The 20574-nt window shown below is 35.9% G+C and overlaps 2 protein-coding genes across 2 annotated transcripts in view; one reads left to right on the plus strand and one right to left on the minus strand.

The window, feature by feature from the left end:
* The window catches only part of LOC107751902 (triple functional domain protein-like), a 162369-nt gene extending 159425 nt beyond the window's left edge, over positions 1 to 2944 (plus strand). Inside the window, exon 59 of the mRNA XM_016567674.1 lies at positions 615 to 2944. Coding sequence (XP_016423160.1) covers positions 615 to 1160 — 546 coding nt within the window. The 3' untranslated portion in view covers positions 1161 to 2944. The remainder of the gene's footprint in view (positions 1 to 614) is intronic.
* Positions 2945 to 12532: 9588 nt separating this feature from the next.
* Positions 12533 to 14493, minus strand: LOC107751875 (C-C chemokine receptor type 5-like). The gene is made up of 3 exons (XM_016567641.1): positions 14450 to 14493; positions 14081 to 14155; positions 12533 to 13995 (listed from the first exon to the last, which is right to left on the minus strand). Exons 1-3 carry the CDS (start codon positions 14473 to 14475, stop codon positions 12906 to 12908), a joined length of 1191 nt encoding a protein of 396 aa, XP_016423127.1. The 5' UTR covers positions 14476 to 14493; the 3' UTR covers positions 12533 to 12905.
* Positions 14494 to 20574: the final 6081 nt, after the last annotated feature.

Consider the following 20574-nt stretch of genomic DNA (forward strand, 5'->3'; position numbering starts at 1 on the left):
TCAGAAAAATGTGTGATTAATTAGTTATTTTTTAATCGATTGACAGCACTAATATTTATATATATATATATATATATATACAGGGGTTGGACAATGAAACTGAAACACTGGCCAATATAGTGTTGGCGGTTTCATGGCTATATTTGTGCAGCCTGGTGGCTAATCTTCACTGATTGCACATTCCACCAGTAAGAGCAGAGTGTGAAGGTTGAATTAGCAGAGCAGTAGCACAGTTTTACATAAACTATCGCAATGCACACAACATAATGGGAGACATATCAGAGTTCAAAAGAGGACATATTGTTGGTGCACGTCTAGCTGGCGCATCTGTGACCAGGACAGCAAGTCTTTGTGGTGTATCATATTGCCACTCCTAGAGATTTTGTGACATCTGTGGTTAAAAGAAAAATAAGGTGGGAGGTCATTTTATCCCATCTTCCCTATACTACTGAATAATTCAATTTTGTGAAGTATTTTAAGTAGAGACTACTTTGCTTGAATACTTGACTGGATTACATCATTCTGAAGTCAAGTGTGCTATTTAATTTCTATTTTTATAATTTGAACCTGTCATGTGTCTGTTATCCCATGCTTATCTGCGTTATATCTTTCAGCCCGAGAATGTATTAATCGAGCAAACGTCAACCCAGCCTCTAGTTAAACTGACGGATTACGGTGATGCAGCACATCTCTCCAACACCCCTTACATCCACCCTCTGCTGGGCAGCCCAGAGTTCTCCGCCCCTGAGCTGGTGCTGGGTGAACCAGCGGCTCTGGCGTCTGACCTCTGGAGTCTAGGCGTGTTGGCGTACTTGATGCTCAGTGGGGCTTCCCCTTTCCTGGACGAGAGTGTCGAGGAGACCTGCCTCAACATCTGCCGTCTCGACTTCAGCTTCCCGGAGGACTACTTCCGCAGCGTGAGTCAGGCAGCGAGGGACTTCGTATGCATCTTACTCCAAGGCGAGCCATGCAGACGTCCCTCTGCGCAGGTTTGCCTGCGTGAGGAGCCATGGCTGCAGCCCAACGCGGCCTCTGGCGCAGCTCGCCTCGACACTTCCAGACTCATCTCTTTTATAGAGCGGAGGAAACATCAGAACGACCTGCGACCCGTGGCCAGTTTCCAAGCATTCCTGCGTAGTCGCCTACTTAGCCAGACCTGAGAGAGACGTAGAGTGGAAATCCAATTGTAAGCTAGTTCTCCTGCCGTTCTATTAATGAAAGTATAGGTTATAAATAGGAAATCTCATCCTCCTTTTAGAGTCATTCTGAAATGGTTCTGGGTCTCTGTTACTGTAACTGCTGCTGACAAAACTCTGAAGTCCCCTTTTCCAACCCTTCAAAAAAATCATTTCAGCTACATGTACATGTTCTCTCTTTGTATGGACAAAACTCACCAGAAACAAATGTGAATTAAGAAGGGGGGGGGGGAGGGGGATTCTTTTGAAGGTTTTTTCCCTGAGCCAGAAAGCTTTAGACAGTATTTCAGTCAGGTTGTTTCAGTGGAGTACTGTAATTTGAATAGCTACATTCAGGAAAGATTACATTTTGTACAACCCATGTATAGAAGCACAGTAAAGATGATACAAATAAAAAGCTTATTTAAAGATTTGAAGGGAAGTAAAATAGGTTACATTATGGCGTTCATCTCAAGTTCCATGTTTGATAAACATACCGTCATATTGGAAATCAGGCATAACAAATGAAACAACTTTTAACAGCTGCAACTCTTTCGCACAAGGGGAGTAAAAGACAAGCTTTTCATTTCAATTCGCGTCTGTCTATCAGCCTTATGTTGTAAATAAACTGGACCTGCCTTCATTCATGTTAATTTGCCGTGTTTGACATGCTTTCTCATTGGCTGATCATGACTTTCAACTGACCAGTTAGAATACAAACTGGAAAGCCGCCGAAGGCAGGAAGTGTTGGTAACCACAGCAGATGTGTGTACTCTTTGTAACTTGTTGAAATGTGCAATGTTGGGGCTTTAACATTTTGCAGCTATTTATAATGATTCGTGTTAAATCAACATTGTTAAGTACATGTATCGGCCACTGCGAGTTGAGATATGATGTATCCGTGGCTCTTTTGCTGAGTTTTCTGTGTTCAGTATTATTTTGTAAGCTTAAGCCTCATTGGTGAAAAATCATTTGTGTCTTTGTCACACTTATGAATGTCGTTATTTTTATCGTTATACCAAAGTTAATCCTCATGTACCTAAATGCTTCTTCTCCCTGTTTGGTGGTTATAATTTGTAACAATACGTTATGAATGCAGTTCTGACTCCTGGAGCAGGAGTTTACTTGTATTGATTGTTGATTTATTTATTGTGTCTTGTTCGGTTTTTGTTAATCGAATTTAATTGAAGTAGTGCTTCATATTGTCAGATTATTAGGAATTTTTATTTCCATATCTGCTCATTGTAGCAGTAGCCTAGTCTGTTAATGTAAGTTTGCATGACTAAATGAATTATTCTTTGTTTTCAGTTCACTTTATTTTAAATACAATGAGATGAATCGTTCCCCGTGTACTGTACCTGTTGTACGGGGAAAAAGTAGCAAGTTAATTGCCTCCATATTGTGGGTTGAAGTTGAAGAGGCAAGTTGCAGTGGTCTAATAATCCAAAATAACAACCCTTGTCACTAAAACCTAGTTGCAGTTATTTTATTGCTGAATATAAAGGAGGTAAATAATATGCTGGGTCAGTAATGTTAGTATAATTTTTCATGTTTTATTTAAGTTAGTTTCTCATAATGTATAGATGTACAGACACCATAAAAAAAACTGGAAGTAGCGACGCCCTGTTTTTTACATAGCAATGTCATTTTGAATGTTTTGACTCGATATTAATTTTGCATGTATATTTCTTTGTACAGAAACCATACATGTTTGCACATTCTGTGCTGTACATAAGTTACTTTACCCTCAGTTATTTTTGAGATTAAAAATCGGAAACATTTTATTCGTACAACTAGTCCAGTGTCTTTGTTTATAAAGTGTTTCTCCATTTTGTGTTTGTGTGTGTGGGGGGGGATTACTCAACAGCACTGTTGCCGTACAGTAAGTTTGAGCTGGTGTATAAAACTACGCTGATCTGAAGATTAGTATTTTTACATATTTTCTACGTCTACGTCTCTCGAGACCTCACCCAGACCATGTGAAAACCATCAGGAGCGGCTGAGGAAACAGGTGTGAAAACTGCATCTGCAGGTGCTGCGATTTTGGAAAGATCCCAAAACCGATAAATGACTAATTAAACTTCCCCTGATCTTATCGCGGTGGTCTCAACATGCGCAGGGAACCGTAAATGCATTAAAATGTATTGTTTTACAGAACAAAAAGAATATCAAGTATCCATACGTGCATATTTTATTAACCAAACAGGCAATAAAATGCATTTGCACGGTCACTTCTTTTATTGTAATTAGTATGCATGCTGGTTTCCGGTGTCCTGTTAATTGCATGGGAAAATTGTTCATTTACAGGAACATTAGTTTAAAAAAAAAAAAAACTATTTAATTTTTCTTTAAAAGACTTATCCAGTTAAGGTATTGACTTAAAAAAAATGTAAACCGGTTTTGTACTTGTCTTCATGGGAGCATGTAGGCATACTTGTATTTAAAGAAAGAAAAATTATGCCTTTTACAGAAAGGTTCGTGAGTTTATTCACGTCTGTTTTTGACACTTGCCGCATCTGTGGTTGTTTGTCTGATTGTGTGAATATAACGTCTTTGTTTTTTTATGAGGTGTGAGGAGAAGGTTGGTGTTTAAACTGTCTAATGCTGTTCTGCAGGCACCCACACGTACAGCCTGTTCTTCTTTAGAAACGCAATGTGCCACTGTTTTCACGTTTCAAACTCTTGACTTTGACGTTCAAATAATTCCATTTAGTGGCCCAGCCCTGGCTTTGAGGTGTAAGATAACCAACCGAATAAAATGAAATGATCTCTATGAACCTTTCATACTGAAAATAAAACGTTCATACTGAAAATTCAAACTTCCATAAGTATGAATCAAGATTTCCCCTCAGATTGCTTTCTAAGAAATCGTGAACATAGTGTGAACAGTTTCCATGACTCATTTTTGTCTTTTGCTAATTTGGGTTTGAAATAAGTTGTCTGTTGACTGACATAATAATGGGGTATTTAGACATCTCTGACTGTGTGCAGTTATTTAAAAAAGTGCTTCATAAAGCTTGTACCACCAGGAGGCACACTTTAACTAGCTCAAGAAGTCTTGAATAATTCAAGTGGTCTAATAATTCTATGATGAGTGTCAGTGCATTATCAGAATGCTATATTTGTGGTTTATAAGTGCGGTCATGATTTGATCAGATATCTTCCTTGAACACAGATAGGTTATTTTACCCCTTAAGATAATATACAAAGTTCTCAGTTCTGGCAGTTCTGCGCCATGGAAACAACACTGTCCTAGGGTTAGTTTATCTTGAAGCATAGAATACATCAAATACTTCAAAAAGTCAATGTTTAAAAGGTAAGAGTCTTATTCATCTTAATGAATTCTACTCCTGTGCAAAATATTGGAACAATAATAATGTAGGTATGAAGCAACTTTTTATATTCAAGTTTTTATTTAACAAAATTGAACAAAATAATCTTTTAAGCCTTGTTATTATAGTCTAGACTTCAAATCTAGTCTACAGCAAACAGCCGGCACAGCATGCAAATGAAATGTTATCGTTTTTGCAATATTAGAACTTAATGACGTTTCAAACCAACATGTTAACGAGTGAAAATAATTCAGGCTGGTTGGAGTCATTTAAATAAAATGTCAAATCACTCAAGCAAACTTCCTGATTTGTCTTGTACAGAAATAATCAAAAATTGCATTCCTCAAGAGACTGGGTTTGCAAAAGTATGTGCATAGAAAATAACTGAATTTTAATTAATATTAGAACACTTAAAATATCTGGCGTACTAATGTCGTATTTGATATAAGTTATTACTTTTAGTATTTTGTTCATATTTGAATATTATGATTTAAATATTATTTATTTAAAATGACAAACATTTAACATAAGCAGAACTGTATATTTATAACTGTCTAATTAATTAGTGTCAAATTATATTAAGCAAACAAATACTGTGATATTAATTAACTGTGTTATTATGCAGTCTGCTTGTAATTAAATCTGTATGCAAAAAGGACAATGCTGTCTACTGCCTTAAATCTTTTTTGCATTCAATAGATCAAAAATCTAAATGCACATAGTTTACTGTGAGGGGTAAGTTTAGGTGTAGGGTTGGTGCAGGGCGACAGAAAATACAGTTTGTACAGTATAAAAACCATTACGCCTATAGTAATCTCTTTTTTTATTTTAGTTAACGATAATAACCCTGCAACCTACAGACCACTTTTTTAGAAGCCTTGGGGGTCTGACAAACTAGAGATTACATGAATTACATATCAGGGATTTTAAGGCACATTAAAAGATTTTGTCCATTGATAAATAAATAAATAAATAAATAGCAAGATTCAGTAACTAAATAATTTAAATATTATTATTATTAATAATAATAATAATAATAATTAAATGTGCACATAACTCTACTACAAATAAGCAAGCCTTTAACTAAAATTATTCAAAGGTTTAAAACGTTGAATAAATTAAAACAATATTAAATGTGTCCTTTACAAGAATCCCTGTTGTGATAGAAAACTAGCCCTTTTTTTTCTGATGTCCTTTGTTTTTTTACGTATTTGAGTTGATTTTGGCCTGCACATTTTTCTGGGACATGGAAACCGTAAAGATGGGTCAAGTTTGAAATCAAGCACAAAATATATCTATATGTAAGCTAGCTATACAGTACATTCTATATGTAGATTCCACTGTGCTAAAGCACAATGGATTAAAAAAAAAAGTGATGTGATGGTTGCTAGCGTGAAACAAGGAGAAAAAAGTTAAGATAAAGTCTGGCATCAGGGAAAGTGTTTGTTTGTTTGTTTATTTATTTATATTTATATAGTACCTTTCAAAACAAAGTTACAAGGTGCTTTACAATGTCAGTTTGTTTTTACTGATTTTTCAGTCACTTCTGCAAGTCTTTTGTCTTTCTGTCCTTTCTCCAGACTTCCAATATTGATGCCATAGTTAAAAAAAAAAAAAAGTGATGTGATGGTTGCTAGCGTGAAACAAGGAGAAAAAAGTTAAGATAAAGTCTGGTATCAGGGAAAGTGTTTGTTTGTTTATTTATTTATATTTATATAGCACCTTTCAAAACAAAGTTACAAGGTGCTTTACAATGTCAGTTTGTTTTTACTGATTTTTCCTGTGATGTTTTAAAATTGATGGATTTAATGTGCCATGTTGATTTGCTAACATATGTGTATTCAAATTGCCAAAAAAAAAAGAAGAAGAAGAAGACTTTCTTCTGGCTTTAGTGCTGGTTTTTATCTGTTTCCAATCTGCTTTTGCACAGAAGACCGAAAGGAGGCGACACCTGCATAAACAGTTGCCACTGTGCTGATACTTTTCATTTGAAATGACTTACAATACAACTGCAGAGAAAAAAAGTCTTGCTAAAATGAAAAAACGAGAGAAGCAATGAGAAGCACCCGTAACAGACCTTTATTTTTGTTGCATGACAGTGTTCTGTGTAATGAAACGTGTGTTTGACTTCTACCAGATGTACACAGTGAGTCGAGTTACAGTTTAATTTAATATTTCTAAATGTGGGGTACCATGCTTTTCTACTTTGTACAACCAGATCCTGTATTATGTTATGTATGTTTTTGTTTTTTTTTGGGAGTAATGAATGTTTAATAAAGTAAACTCTAATGAAACAATCCATGTATTCATTTTCCAAACCACTTTTCCTATAGGGTCACAGGGATTAATCCAGAGTCAGGGAAACACCCATCCGATGGACACTTTACTATTCCATGAGGCAACAGAAAGTGACATTGTATGTCACATTACAATGCAAACATTGCAGATATAGTATGTCTAGAACATATACTTTTGTAAGTTCTACAACATACTTTTTTCACAGGCACAAAGTTCTTTGTCAAATATAGTTCTATACTCTTACAGTACGCAATTTCTGCAATTTCACTTATGCAGTGACTGTGTTTGTATGCCTAAACTATGGTTCTCTCCATTGATCATTTGGAACTGTTTTAGTTTCCAAAGCAAAAATTGAGAAGTAGCTGGAAATAATGCATCTAAATGCCAGTTATGACGCCTGTGTCTGTCACATATCATAGGTATCTAGTTTTGTTATTTTCCTTTGTTTAGCCCTGGTTTCCTTATTTGTGTGTGTGTGTGTGTGTGTGTGTGTGTGTGTGTGTGCACGTGTGTGTGTGGTTTATGAGGACACAAATTTGTATAATGAAAGAGGTGCTGCAGCAAAGTACAGTATGAGAGAAATAATATGATTTTGAACTTTAAATATACCATAATAAGATACATATAGCATAAAAAGACCACATTAAAATTAGCTTTGTAATGTACAACCTACATCCCTAAACTGTGTAAATTAGGTACAAAGAGTACTGTTGTGACATCCTGTCCCACTACTGGGGTGAGTTTTGTCATTTAAATTTCACAAATCAAAGTAAAATGACAACCCAGTGTTACAGCCCAACATCATACTCCTACTTCTACATATCTGATGTCCAGTCACAGTTTTTGTGGTGACAAGACGCATGGCCTGCCTTAAGGAAGAGCGAGCTGTCAGGAGTGTTCAGAATCAGTGAGTGACAAATCCAATCATCAAAAGAGGACGAATTAAACCCATGTCATTCATTTTAAATATACTAATTATCCTTGAATAAGGATTAGAATCTTGATTTAATAATGATTAGAATGTAATAATTTGTTGAGTATGACAGTTCATTACTGTTACCCAGACGGATGAGGTTCAAACCATGGTACGGTTTGGGTTGTATTGGATAAACCTCAACCAGTTTTTTCTTTAAGAAATGATAGAGGTGTGTGCATACTAGGGGTGGAACGGTTCTCGGTAAAAAATCGAACCGTACGGTTCTCCACACACGATTCGGCACGCACTGGGACCGCGGTTCAATTTAAATCTGACAACGCATCTGTTATATGGTTTGTTATAAATAAATAAATAAAACAACACGTAAAACAAATAGGGTTCGGCTAATATATGTTTCTGTTGATGGATGGATGCGCATTCTGAAAAAAAAAGTGGACAAACCATTCACTCTTGTTCAATGCGAATGCCGTATGCTGGAATATGAGCAGTCATTTATTCCGTCATCGTGCTGATAGCGCTCGTGCACGGGTGAGACCTGAACAGCACACGTTGATATCTGTGGTTAAGCTAAACTAATTTATTAAGCCTTGCCAGTTTAAACATTTAAGAGCCAGAAGACGCGAGCTCGCACGCGCAGTGAGAAGATTTGTGAACTCGCGCCTCAGAACGCACGCAAATATTAAGCTCTCTCTGAAGTATTGTGTTTAAATGGACAAATTCACACAAAAATTACAGTCAAAATGCCCGTCTTGGTAAGTATCCTATAGCAGACATAGTCGGCTGAACGTACTGTATCAGTGCACCGGATCAGTGCATTCTCTTAAAGTGACAGCACTTTGTTAATCATACAGCAACAACAAGGAAATCACTCACTCTCACTGCTCTTGATTGAATAGCTTTTGTAACTTTAATAAAGATTAATCTTTAATTTATAGTCAAATATGCAATGCTGTTTACTAATGTTAAACCTACCTAAAAAAACTGAAATCACTGTTTATTTTAGTTGTATTTTTACTCTATTGTATTTATTTGTGCTGTTGCTTGTAGTTAGATAGATTATTCATATTTTTTTATTTGACAGTATAGTTTTTCCCTAAACATAGCACGTACCGAAACCGTGACTCTAAAACCGTGATACAAACCGAACCGTGAATAAGTTGAACCGTTCCACCCCTGGTGCATACATCAGCTCATACATTTTTACATGTCTCTAATAGATAATCCTTGTAATTTACATTTACAGATTTACATTTATTCATTTAGCAGACGCTTTTATCCAAACCGACTTACAACTGAGGAATACAACAAGCGATTCATCATAAAGAGGCAAATAAACACAGGAAGTGCTTGTAATACAAAGTTTCAGACATTGTTCAGATAAGTACAAGCTAGACAGGGAGGGGTAAGGAAAGACAAAACCATATTTATTTATTAAATTTTTTAGGATGCAGTCAAATGTTGACGAAAGAGATGGGTTTTCAGATGGCGAAAGGATTCAGCGTTCCGGATGGGGGTGGGAAGACCATTCCACCAGCCAGGAACGGTGAACGAAAACATTCGGGAAAGTGATTTTGTGCCTTTCTGTGATAGTACCACACGAGGCGTCGCTCACTTGTAGATCTCAGGCTTCTGGAGGGGGTGGAGACTCGTAAGAGTGAGTGGAAGTAGGAGGGTGTTGAGCCCGTGGCTGTTCTATACGCAAGCATCAATGTCTTGAACTTGACGCGAGCCGCAACCGGAAGCCAGTGCAGGGAGATAAAGAGAAGTGTGATGTGGGCCCTTTTGGGCTCATTGAAGATCAGTCTTGCTGCTGCATTCTAAATCAATTATAGAGGTTTGATTGCGCATGATGGAAGTCCAGCCAGAAGAGCACGGCAGTAGTCCAGCCTAGAAATCGCAAGGGCCTTGTAATTTCCAATGTAAATGCCATTGTGTTTTAGTACAACATATGTTTACTTTTAACGTGTCTGTGACTCTTGTGAGAATACTTTCCAAACTTGTAGAGAGCAAAAACAATAAGCACCTGTTTCATTATGGTAATGGGGATAGTCCCTCAGGAGGTGTCAGTGTGATATTATGAATGTGCTGTCCTGTGAATGAGTGATGTCTATCACATGTTGTTTTGACTGGCTAGTGAAAGCTTAATCACTCTGACTAGTCAGATATGAGAATAATACACATCATCTCATTAGAAGGGCTGTACTGGGGATATTAGACTGAATCATGATGTCCGCTATGATGAAAATCTATGTTTGAGTCTATGTAAAATCTGCTCATTGTGAGAGAAACATATAGAACGATTTGAATCATGCTTTTGTGGAGGAGTAGTGGCTGGGGTCTGTGGTTACGCCGGTGACCCAGTTTCTATCGCTTCAGCTCTACATGAGTTTAGGGTTGTTTTTTTGACGTGTTTTAATATAAATAACATAATTTACCTCTTTTGTGAAGAGTGCAGTACATGTTATTTTGCTGCAATTGTAGTCCAAAAATTACAGCATCTACTTTAAACATGAATCTCCCAATGTCCCAAAATGATTTTTGACATTTTGCTTGCAAATATGCTTAATCAATGGGGAGCATTCAGGTTTTGCTTTCCTTGCCTGTGATCATAGACTGATGTGTATGTGTGTGGTTCAGGTATACCATCATTATGGACACAAACATGGCAATATCCAAAATCCTTGTCTTGTGGGGACATTTATTGGTCCCCATAAGTAAAATAAGCTTATAAATCATACTAAGTGATGTTATTTGAAAATCTAAAATTCCAGAAGGTTTTGTTTAAGAGGTAGTTTTAGGGATAGGGTTAGGTTAAGGGTAAGGGGATAGAAAATACAGTTTGTACAGTATAAAAACCATTATGTCTATGGAATGTCCCTATAAAACATGGAAACCAGTGTGTGTGTGTGTGTGTGTGTACTGGTATATATGGTTTATGAGGACAAAAATGTGTATAATGACATGGTTACTACAACGTAAACATGGTTTATGAGGACACTTCCTGTGTCCCCGTAAAACAAAAGGCTTAAAAAACATACAAAACTGTGTTTTATTAAATTAAAAAATTGCCAGTAGTTTTCTGTACGGGGTAGGTTGAGGTGTAGGTTTGGTGTAGGGTGATAGAAAATACAGTTTGTACAGTATAAAAACCATTACGCCTATGGAGAGTCCCCGTAAACCAAAAATGCAAGTATGTGTGTGTGTGTGTGTTTAAATTGCACTTTTTCTGAATATACAAATGGTAAAATGTGTCAAACGGGCTATAATACACTCTCAGAGTTGCTTAATTTTTAATCTTATTCAAACAACATTTCTTCAGAAAAAAAAAAAAATTAAAATTATATTTACATGAACTGCAATGAAAAAAAAAATACTTCTAAAGCATTTATTATTTTTAGTAAATTTTAATGTTAATTTTAAAATTTACTTAGGCTATACATTACTAAAATCAAAAGTTGTATCTGTTAATATTATTTAATGGACCTGAGTTAACATAAACTAACAGTGACTGCTTGCATTAAGAGCTAAGACAAATCTAATATGTATTTTTTTTTATATGTACTATGCTACTTTTTATATGGATACTGAAAGGTAATACTGATTATCCCTATCAGAGGCATCATGCCCATTCAGACCGTGAGCAAAGTGGATTTTGATTGCAGTTTCCAAAAGACAAATAAATAGCCGAACAACTTTTTTTTTTTTAAATTATATTTACATGAACTGCAATGAAAAAAAAAATACTTCTAAAGCATTTATTATTTTTAGTAAATTTTAATGTTAATTTTAAAATTTACTTAGGCTATACATTACTAAAATCAAAAGTTGTATCTGTTAATATTATTTAATGGACCTGAGTTAACATAAACTAACAGTGACTGCTTGCATTAAGAGCTAAGACAAATCTAATATGTATTTTTTTTTATATGTACTATGCTACTTTTTATATGGATACTGAAAGGTAATACTGATTATCCCTATCAGAGGCATCATGCCCATTCAGACCGTGAGCAAAGTGGATTTTGATTGCAGTTTCCAAAAGACAAATAAATAGCCGAACAACTTTTTGTACACTTGATAAGGTCACACCGTTGTGATTAGAACGTTCAGTGCGGCACATCATCAGCTGCTAAATTTAAATCTGCCTTCACTCTTTGGCTGGAGCTGAGCCGGATACAGACGCGTTTTTACAGCGCTGCGCATTTTAACAAATCACACACGATTCTGTTGAGCTTATGAATGCAATTGCCAAATCAGAGTCGTACAGATGAGTCATCGCTGAAATGACGGTGTTTTGTTCAGTGCGAACGCTCGCTGACTGAATTCTGCTCACTGGCGAATTCTCTTATCAGAAACAACAAAGTGCAGATGTGCGTATGATGTAAGAGATTCATTTCATAGTGTAAAAAGCTTCAGGGATTATAATGGGAGTTTTTGTGAGTGTTTGAACTCTGAAGTCAACTCTATTAACTCTGTTAATGCAGGTGGCCCCAAATATATATGCTTTAACTAACGTTAACAAATATTGCAACAAATGTATTGCTCATTGTTAATTTAATATTAGTTCATGCATGTACTTACGTTGGCTAATGGGTCCTTATTGTAAAGTGTTATCATCTGACCTTCTTGCTGTGTATCACTGGGAATGTAAAATTATCACTCTGCAATGTGAGCCACAAACTTACATAAATTTTTATTGAAGCTATGTATTCTTACAAAAGATCATTCATATAGTTTCAGTAAACAAAAACATCAGTAACACTAAAATACATGTATGTGTGTATGCACATGTAAAATACAAAGTACATATAGTTGCCAGAAAACAACCCAAAATTAAATGATCATATAAAAAATAAATATAAACATTTACAGATATATGCACAAATAACACTATGAGGCTTGTAAATGACATTGTATGATCCTTGTTTTTAACGTGAACAGTCCAATGTTCAAAGCTTGCCCTCATCTATTTACAGCTTTCTGATTAAACTTCCACTCAAACTGCTCATCTATAAACTTGCCTCATCTATTCTGGGCCTCATCTTCACTAGGCAAGTACATCCTTTATTTATTAATTGATTGATCGATTGATTGATTTACTTGTTTACTTATGTATTTTATTACATTTTTTGTCTGTATTCCCTTTTCCAATTATTCTTTAACTCAAACTGCTGTAGCTGATCTCTCATCCACACTAGTGGTCTGTGAGTAAACAGATCCTGTGGCCTGTATAATGTAGCTCTTCATGAACTGCACTCTGCTGAAGGGTGTCCTGTACAGGAGTCTGAAAAGTTGCTTCCTAAATTTCTCTCCCACAAACACATAAAGAAAGGGATTCACACAGCTGTGTGAGTAAGCCAAAGCTTCTGTGATTTGCAGGCTTAGACTGATTGCCTTGCTGCTCTCACAAGGTGGGGTTATATGTTTACTCAGCTCTAAGGCTCTCACAAAAGCTGCAATATTGTATGGAGCCCAACAGCAGAAGAAGACCACCATCACCGCGATGACAAGACGCATGGCCTGCCTCCTGGAAGAGCGAGCTGTCAGGAGTCTCATCAGAATCATCGAGTAACAAAATCCAATCACAATAAGCGGAAGAATTAAACCCATGACATTTTTTTTAAAGATGCCAATAATCATTGAATAATGACTAGAATCTGGATTATTTGTTGGATAATATGTACAATAAGTTGAATTATTCATCTGTGTGGTTTTGAGATTTAACAGCTCAGGAAAGGATGCTGAAACTGCAATGATCCATATGATTACACTGGCTAAGATCCCATATGTCCTTGTTCTGACTCTCAAAGCAAACACAGCATGAACTACAGCTAAGTATCGATCAACACTCATCAGAACAATAAAGAATATCCCACTATAGAATCCAATGTGGTAGACACTGAAAACCATAGTGCACATAACATCTCCAAAGATCCACTGGTCTCTGGCACTGTGTGCTAGGAAGGGGAGGGAGCAGACTAAAAGCAGGTCAGCTATAGCCAGGTTCAGAAGACAGATGTCAGTCATGCTTCTCAGCTTCACACCCATCAAGACTACCCAGATCACCAGTATGTTACCCGGAAAGCCCACAATGAAAAACAGGGAATATAACACAGGGAGGATGCTAGCTCCGTGAGTTCCATAACGACAGGGCAATACAGATGAATCCAAATCATAATTGTAGTACCCAGAATATTCAGAATATTCAGAATATTCATCCTTCTGTGGCACACCCGAAACCAGTAAATCCACACTTTAAAAGGAAAAGAGAAATATACTATAAGCAACGCAGAGCTCCTCTTTTACATGTGACTAATATACATGTGATATGACCTCACCTGGTTGATGCAAGCTCATTTAGATAAGGGATACTGTAAGATATCCTTCCAGTCCATGGATGCTGTGCAGTAGTCCTGTTCATGACAAAGAGACAAAGATATTTCATTCTCGGTGCAAATGGCTCTTCAAAGAACATGGTATGAGAACAACACTTGTCAGTTATAATGCAGTAATTGCCATCAATCATGGCTTCTGTTCTGTGCTTCTCCACACTAAAAAGAAATGAATGATATACATCTATCTTGATCAGACAGAACTTGTGTATATATAGACTGTTGTGTGTTATTTCAGTTTTCTCCAATGTCCCATTTTCTCAGTGCTCTTTTTCTGCTGTTTGAACTACATTTGGAGATGATGTTTGGTCTTACCTCAGCAACGCAGCTGTAGAATTCATAATCAGAGAACCAGAGGTGTTCTAACAGGGTTAGACCAAAAAGGAAAATTGAGTGTTGGCATAACAATGCTGGTAATAGATCAAACTAAGGCATTAGTACAAATGTATTAACTAACAATATGCGCTGCTTTAACATTAATAGACAAATAAACGTATTAATGATATGCACATTTATAAACATATAAATAAACACATTTACATTATCAGCAAAATGCTATTATTTGATTGAATAACTACTTTGTGGCATTATGATATATGATTTTAGATGTGGGGGAGATAATCATTTGGTTGATGATATAAGGCATGATGTAGTAGTAAATATAAATAAGTAGTAAAGTACTTTACTGGGTATATACCATAATAATAACCAAGGAACAATTATTTTAGAAAATGAATTCATCTTAATGCTAATTCCTATGATTGTTGATACCTTTTTATGATCAAAATTTGTATGAATTAAAATGTGAATGAACACAAATGAACAATAAACAATAGTATATAAATTGACATTCAATTATTTTTTTTATAAATGCTGTGGGAACAAATGTCATTGGTAGTTGATAACAAATTGAACCTTATTGCAAAACCCTTACCTGTTACCCTTTACTATTTACTGTACTACTGATTATCAAAAGAACATGAATCAGTAACATTTTGGCATCTTACTTTGATAAATGTAGAGGGCACGCATTAAATTCAGTTTAGTTTAATATTACAGCACATAAATATATATTGCACTTTAATATACAAAATAAATATTGTTCTAAAGCAGCTTTAAAAACAATATGCCTAAAATAAGACACCTCAGAAAAAAATATACAAAGCATACATTATTGTTAATTTGAGCCTCATAGTATTAATATTTTTATATCTTTAATTAATCTTTTATCTGCCACATAAAACGCCTTTTGTGCTTAGCCATTTTATTTTTTATTTAAAAATGTTATTTTCATGTTTGTAGTATTCGGTGGAAATACCAAAGTCATTCTACCACATTTTTAATTGAATAAATGAAGTCATATGAATGATTTATTATCGTAACAGAAAATGACACATACCTATGAGCACTATGAGCTTCGATCTGTGGTGGAAACCGCCTGTGACATTCAGACTTATTCTGTGACATTGAATGTTTTCAACAGCTGGTTTACCAACCATAAAAAAGTGTGAAACCATAACCATTTCAACCAATTCAAACTGATACAAAAGATGTTTGCTGTAAAAGTGGGGGGCTAGGGCTCATATTTAAAGTGCTCTCCAGGCATATTAAAGGCATATCAATGAACACTTTAAAAAAAAAAAAAAGATGTTAAATCAGAAATGTGCTTGCCAGGAATACTCACAAGTGTGGTAACTGATGTTGCCCCCTGACCTTCCGAGCAAAGACGGGAAGTTGAGATGAGATAAAATCTTATCATATGAGATCGGTCAAAAAACATGATCTATTATAGGTCTGTTTGTTTTTTTTCCACAGGGTATTGGTTTGTGACACTTCCCGTCTGTATAGGTAAACTGGGGTAGGGGCTTTGCAGATTGCAGAACTAGTTTCATATCGGCTGCAATAGCAATGACTCGATTGGCTCCCATACAGTTTGGAGGAAATTACATTGTTATGCATCTATGTCTTTTATTTTTGAATGAAAAAACAATGTTGCAACACTGCAGTATGAACTTCATAGTGCTTCAATGCCGTAAAAAAATACAAAATAAATAAAATTACAAACCTATGCCAATAAATGACCAGTAAAAGAACACACTCAGCATTGCATGTGTACTCAGAACAGCTGAGCAATGAGCATGTGGTTTTACACGCTCTGCACACACCCAACCACTTAAAAGTGCTTTTAAAGGAAATGTCCATAGTCTGTATAACCTTACATTGTATAGGCTCTGGTGTTCTTCAAGTGTTTTATCATTACATAATATAAAGTTTGATATCTGCGCCATCTGAATTAGTAACACACTGAAACAAAAAACATGAAACCAGTGGAGGGGTTGGTTTACCTTTGCTCTTTTTGTGGGTTCTTGTTTGCCTTGGTTAAAGTTTTCTCGTTACAGTCTCTTCATTGTAAGGGAAATGTGTGCTTAGACCCAATAGTAGCACGTGTCAAAAAAAAAAAGCAAAATATAACTAGGTTTTTACATTTTCTGAAGAAACTTTAAAATGTAAATGGTGCTTGCTCATTTACAAAACCACATTGCTAAGATGTTCTGGTCGGTTGCTAAGTGGTTGTTGCTACTGGGCTAAATAAGCCCACCCTCAAGTCTCTAATATTCTTGTCTCTAGTTATGATAAAATATGACTTCCAACATCAATGTAATGTTTGAGCCTTTTTTATTATCCACCAAGCAAAACTTGTAAGACTGAGTTGTAAGAAAAAAGCTCACCTCTACTCAACAAGCCACATAATTTGAGTTTTAACTATAGCACAAATGTGTAGGAAAAGTCAAATGCACATAGAAATGACATCACACTCAAGTTGACCGTGTTCCAATACAGAAGTTGGAAAATCAAGATTGACGCGTCCATTGATACCAATAGTTGATCAAAACACATTAAAAAGAAATATTTTGCACAGACAGCACCAAAGTATCATGTCCACAGATAGAGGTTGGATAGTACTGTGTACTGTGTAGACACAAACAAACAGACATGCTAATAAACAGTATATTACTTGTGTTTCACTTCTGTTGATGCAATGAGCAGCCTGAAGTCAAAGTTGTTTTGGTTCCTCCAACTTTCCAAACCAGACTTCCAACTTGAGGGGGTGTTTCAGTTAAAAGTTCTTGGATTTTACAACTTCCAAGTACAAATGGAGCGCACCATTAGGATAAGGTTTAGTTTAAATCACTAACCCAAGTATAGTAATAATGATATTAGAAGAATATGTTTTAATGGTCTCAAGAACTTCCCAGTTCCCACATATAATTTTTGATAACACCTTAGTTTACGGACCAATTCTCATCATCAACTAGTTGCTTATTAACATGCATATTACTAGCATATTGGCTTTTATTAGTACTTTGCCCAGCTCTGGTCAACTTACAAATGGCGTCCTTGGATGGCCTATAACTGTATATATTTTGGTTTCAAGCTTTCAAATCGAAACTTGTTTCCTACCAATCATGTACTTTTTTTCTTTTTAAAGTTTTAACAGAGCATGTAAATGTGACCAGCTTTTCTTCTCTTCTCCACTAAGCAAGTAATTTACAGAGATTAAGATTAAGAATTTATTGACCATATTGTTAGAATTTCCAATCATTCCTTGAATTTATGCATACTGTGGAGCTCACCTCAGTGCGGACTCGGCAGAGGTGTGCATCGAGGGTGCATAGCGGCCACAAAGGGGGCGCTCATGAGCACCCTTCTGAAAGCTAAAATGATGACCCTACGGTCTTATGGACTTAACGGACACGTGCACGCGGCGGCCATTGTAAGTTCGCAAGACAGCAATGTGAAGTGTACAATTTAGGAAAGGGCCTTTGTCCTTTTAACTTTGTGAAGGGATCAAATACTGGTCATTTACAATGGCCATTTTTGGCTTTCATAAACATGGTTTCTAATACTTAAGTGAAGTGAAAGTGAAGTGAAGTGAAAGTGAAATGTGGCCAAGTATGGTGACCCATACTCGGAATTAGTGCTCTGCATTTATCCCATCCAAAGTGCACACACACAGCAGTGAACACACACACCGTGAACACACACCCAGAGCAGTGGGCAGCCATTTTTGCTGCGGCGCCCGGGGAGCAGCTGGGGGCTTGGTGCCTTGCTCAAGGGCACCTCAGTCGTGGTATTGAAGGTAGAAGAGAGCGCTGTACATTCACTCCCCCCACCTACAATCCCTGCCGGTACGAGACTCGAACCCGCAACCTTTGGGTTACGAGTCCGCCTCTCTAACCATTAGGCCACGACTTCCCCCTTACCCCTACTTGAACAAATGGAAGAGATGCACCGTGATTCTAAACCAAAATGTGTACTTTTACCAAGACAGATGCTGTCACACCCCACAAACTCATCATCTGGAGAGAGAAAATGTCTCAGTTACACCAAAATACACATTTAATGATGGACGTAACAAGGATTGTAAAGATATTTCACGGGAACTTGGCATTCATTACATCTGTTTTGTGTTTCTTTTTTTGTTTTAATTCTTCAGTAAGTATTATAGACTTTTTAGTTGCTTATGGTTTTATCTTACGAGTTAGCGTTTTGCTTTGCACATTTAAAAAACAACAAGCGTTGTACCAAAGTGCTGTACAATTTTAAATATTATTAGGCAATATAAAATCTATTGCCTAATAATGTTTAAAATTGTACAGCACTTTGGTACAACACTTGTTGTTTTTTAAATGTGCCTTATAAAAAAACGTGAACTTGAATTTGAGTAAGTATTCATGTTCAAAGGCCAAATGTTACAGCTAATAATTTGTACAATTTTTGCTCATTTTTGCTACATTTTTGATAAAAAATAAATAAATAAAAGTACCTAACTGAAACGACTTGCTGTCAGTTTTATTAATGTAAACTAACAGAGACTACAAAGGATATAGTGCTGCAGGGATGACATATTTCTGTAGGCCAAAACCTAGAAACGAGTTAGCATTTTAGCATTTCTGGTTTCATCGTCCTAAAGTCAGTGGGTATTTTGAATAGGGTTTAATTATCTGAAATAACACATGTGGTTAACACAAGCTTGTTCTACACATAAAATGCATCAGCAATACCACCTTGTGATTGTCTTGAAAAAGAGGTTGTCAGGGACTTCTACTCATCTTCTAACTCATCTACTCACTAGTCAGCCTTTACAGCCTCATTGTGTTTATAATCACACTCTTGCAAAATATACTAACTCAAAATTTCAGGTAAAATGTTTTTAAATAAAGATTTGTTGGAAGCTTAGTTATGTGACGTTGAAGTCATGCAACTGGGATGGTGATAGTGTCATATCACAGTTAATTTATTCAACTGTCATTTTGCAAATCTGGTATCACATCAATCAGCGTACATATTCTTGCACATATAGCTTTTAACAATGCTACTTATAGGTTGCAAATTTGCCATCTGCAGGCAAAATAACAAACTTTGTTTCTCTGCACCACTAACATTGGTCTGGAGGACTGGGAACACAAGCACTGTGATACAAACAGTGAAAACATCAGCACTTAATTGGAGTGCCAATCATATTAGAGGACCAGAACAAAATTCTGTATTCTACTGTATTACTATAGAGGAGGTGAATTGGTTTATCATGCATTTGTATCAATATATTGCATACTTTCATTTGACTGATCAGGATGCAGAATAGTTGTCTTCTTCTTTTCTTTTTTTTTCATGCAGATAAAAATCATATGTACCTCATAACGAGGAAGTGGTTATGTGTGATTACAAAGTCCAATCAAGAACATCAATGAATGAACTTGCATCATGCCTTGCATCAGATACTTCATCAAAAATATCCTGTTGATAGATTTGGATAAATACCATCAATGTAGTTATAGGCATAAAATATAAGCCATTTAGACCATTTTTGCAAGGTTTTTGACACATAATTTTATATTTTAGATTATCAGTTCAATTAGATTATGATAGATTGGGCATTATTACTATAAAATGCTTTCATTGATGTAACATTACTGTATGTTACAACAGTTTGGGAGTAGTTTCTATAAAAATTACTTTCTGGATTTCTTTTCTGAGTCTGTTTGATGCTACTTGAAATAACACTGTCATGTCAGCAGTCTTCGTGTACTGTGTTTGCATCAGAGCCAAAGAACACAGGAAATCCGCCTCACTCTGCAGAGCATGTCTCTTCAGAAACCTGTGGTTTTCTGCTGTAGCTTTAAAGGTACAGATAAAGGTTAGGGTGAAGTTACTTCCCTGAAACTCAGTCACGTTCACTGTTTTACAATAAGCTTCCTGATGCTTTACAGATTAGAATGACAACCAATATGGCCAAATAAGTAAATAAATAAAATTATATTCAGCTATAAATATATAAAATAAATTATTGATTTATTATTGAGTTGATCTTGCATGTTGTATTGATTATATATATATATATATATATATATATATATATATGTGTGTGTGTGTGCGTG

Source organism: Sinocyclocheilus rhinocerous, unplaced genomic scaffold (assembly GCF_001515625.1).
Source record: "Sinocyclocheilus rhinocerous isolate Xijiao unplaced genomic scaffold, SAMN03320098_v1.1 scaffold752, whole genome shotgun sequence".
Taxonomy (NCBI): Eukaryota; Metazoa; Chordata; class Actinopteri; order Cypriniformes; family Cyprinidae; genus Sinocyclocheilus; species Sinocyclocheilus rhinocerous.

Bases quoted from the DNA above. Each gene is read 5' to 3' on its own strand.
- LOC107751875 (XM_016567641.1), bottom strand. From the start codon at position 14,475: ATGAATTCTACAGCTGCGTTGCTGAG. The intron at 14,156-14,449 runs GTAAGACCAAAC...TGTCATGAACAG, and splicing joins TCTACAGCTGCGTTGCTGAG to GACTACTGCACAGCATCCAT. The intron at 13,996-14,080 runs GTGAGGTCATAT...TTCCTTTTAAAG, and splicing joins AATGAGCTTGCATCAACCAG to TGTGGATTTACTGGTTTCGG.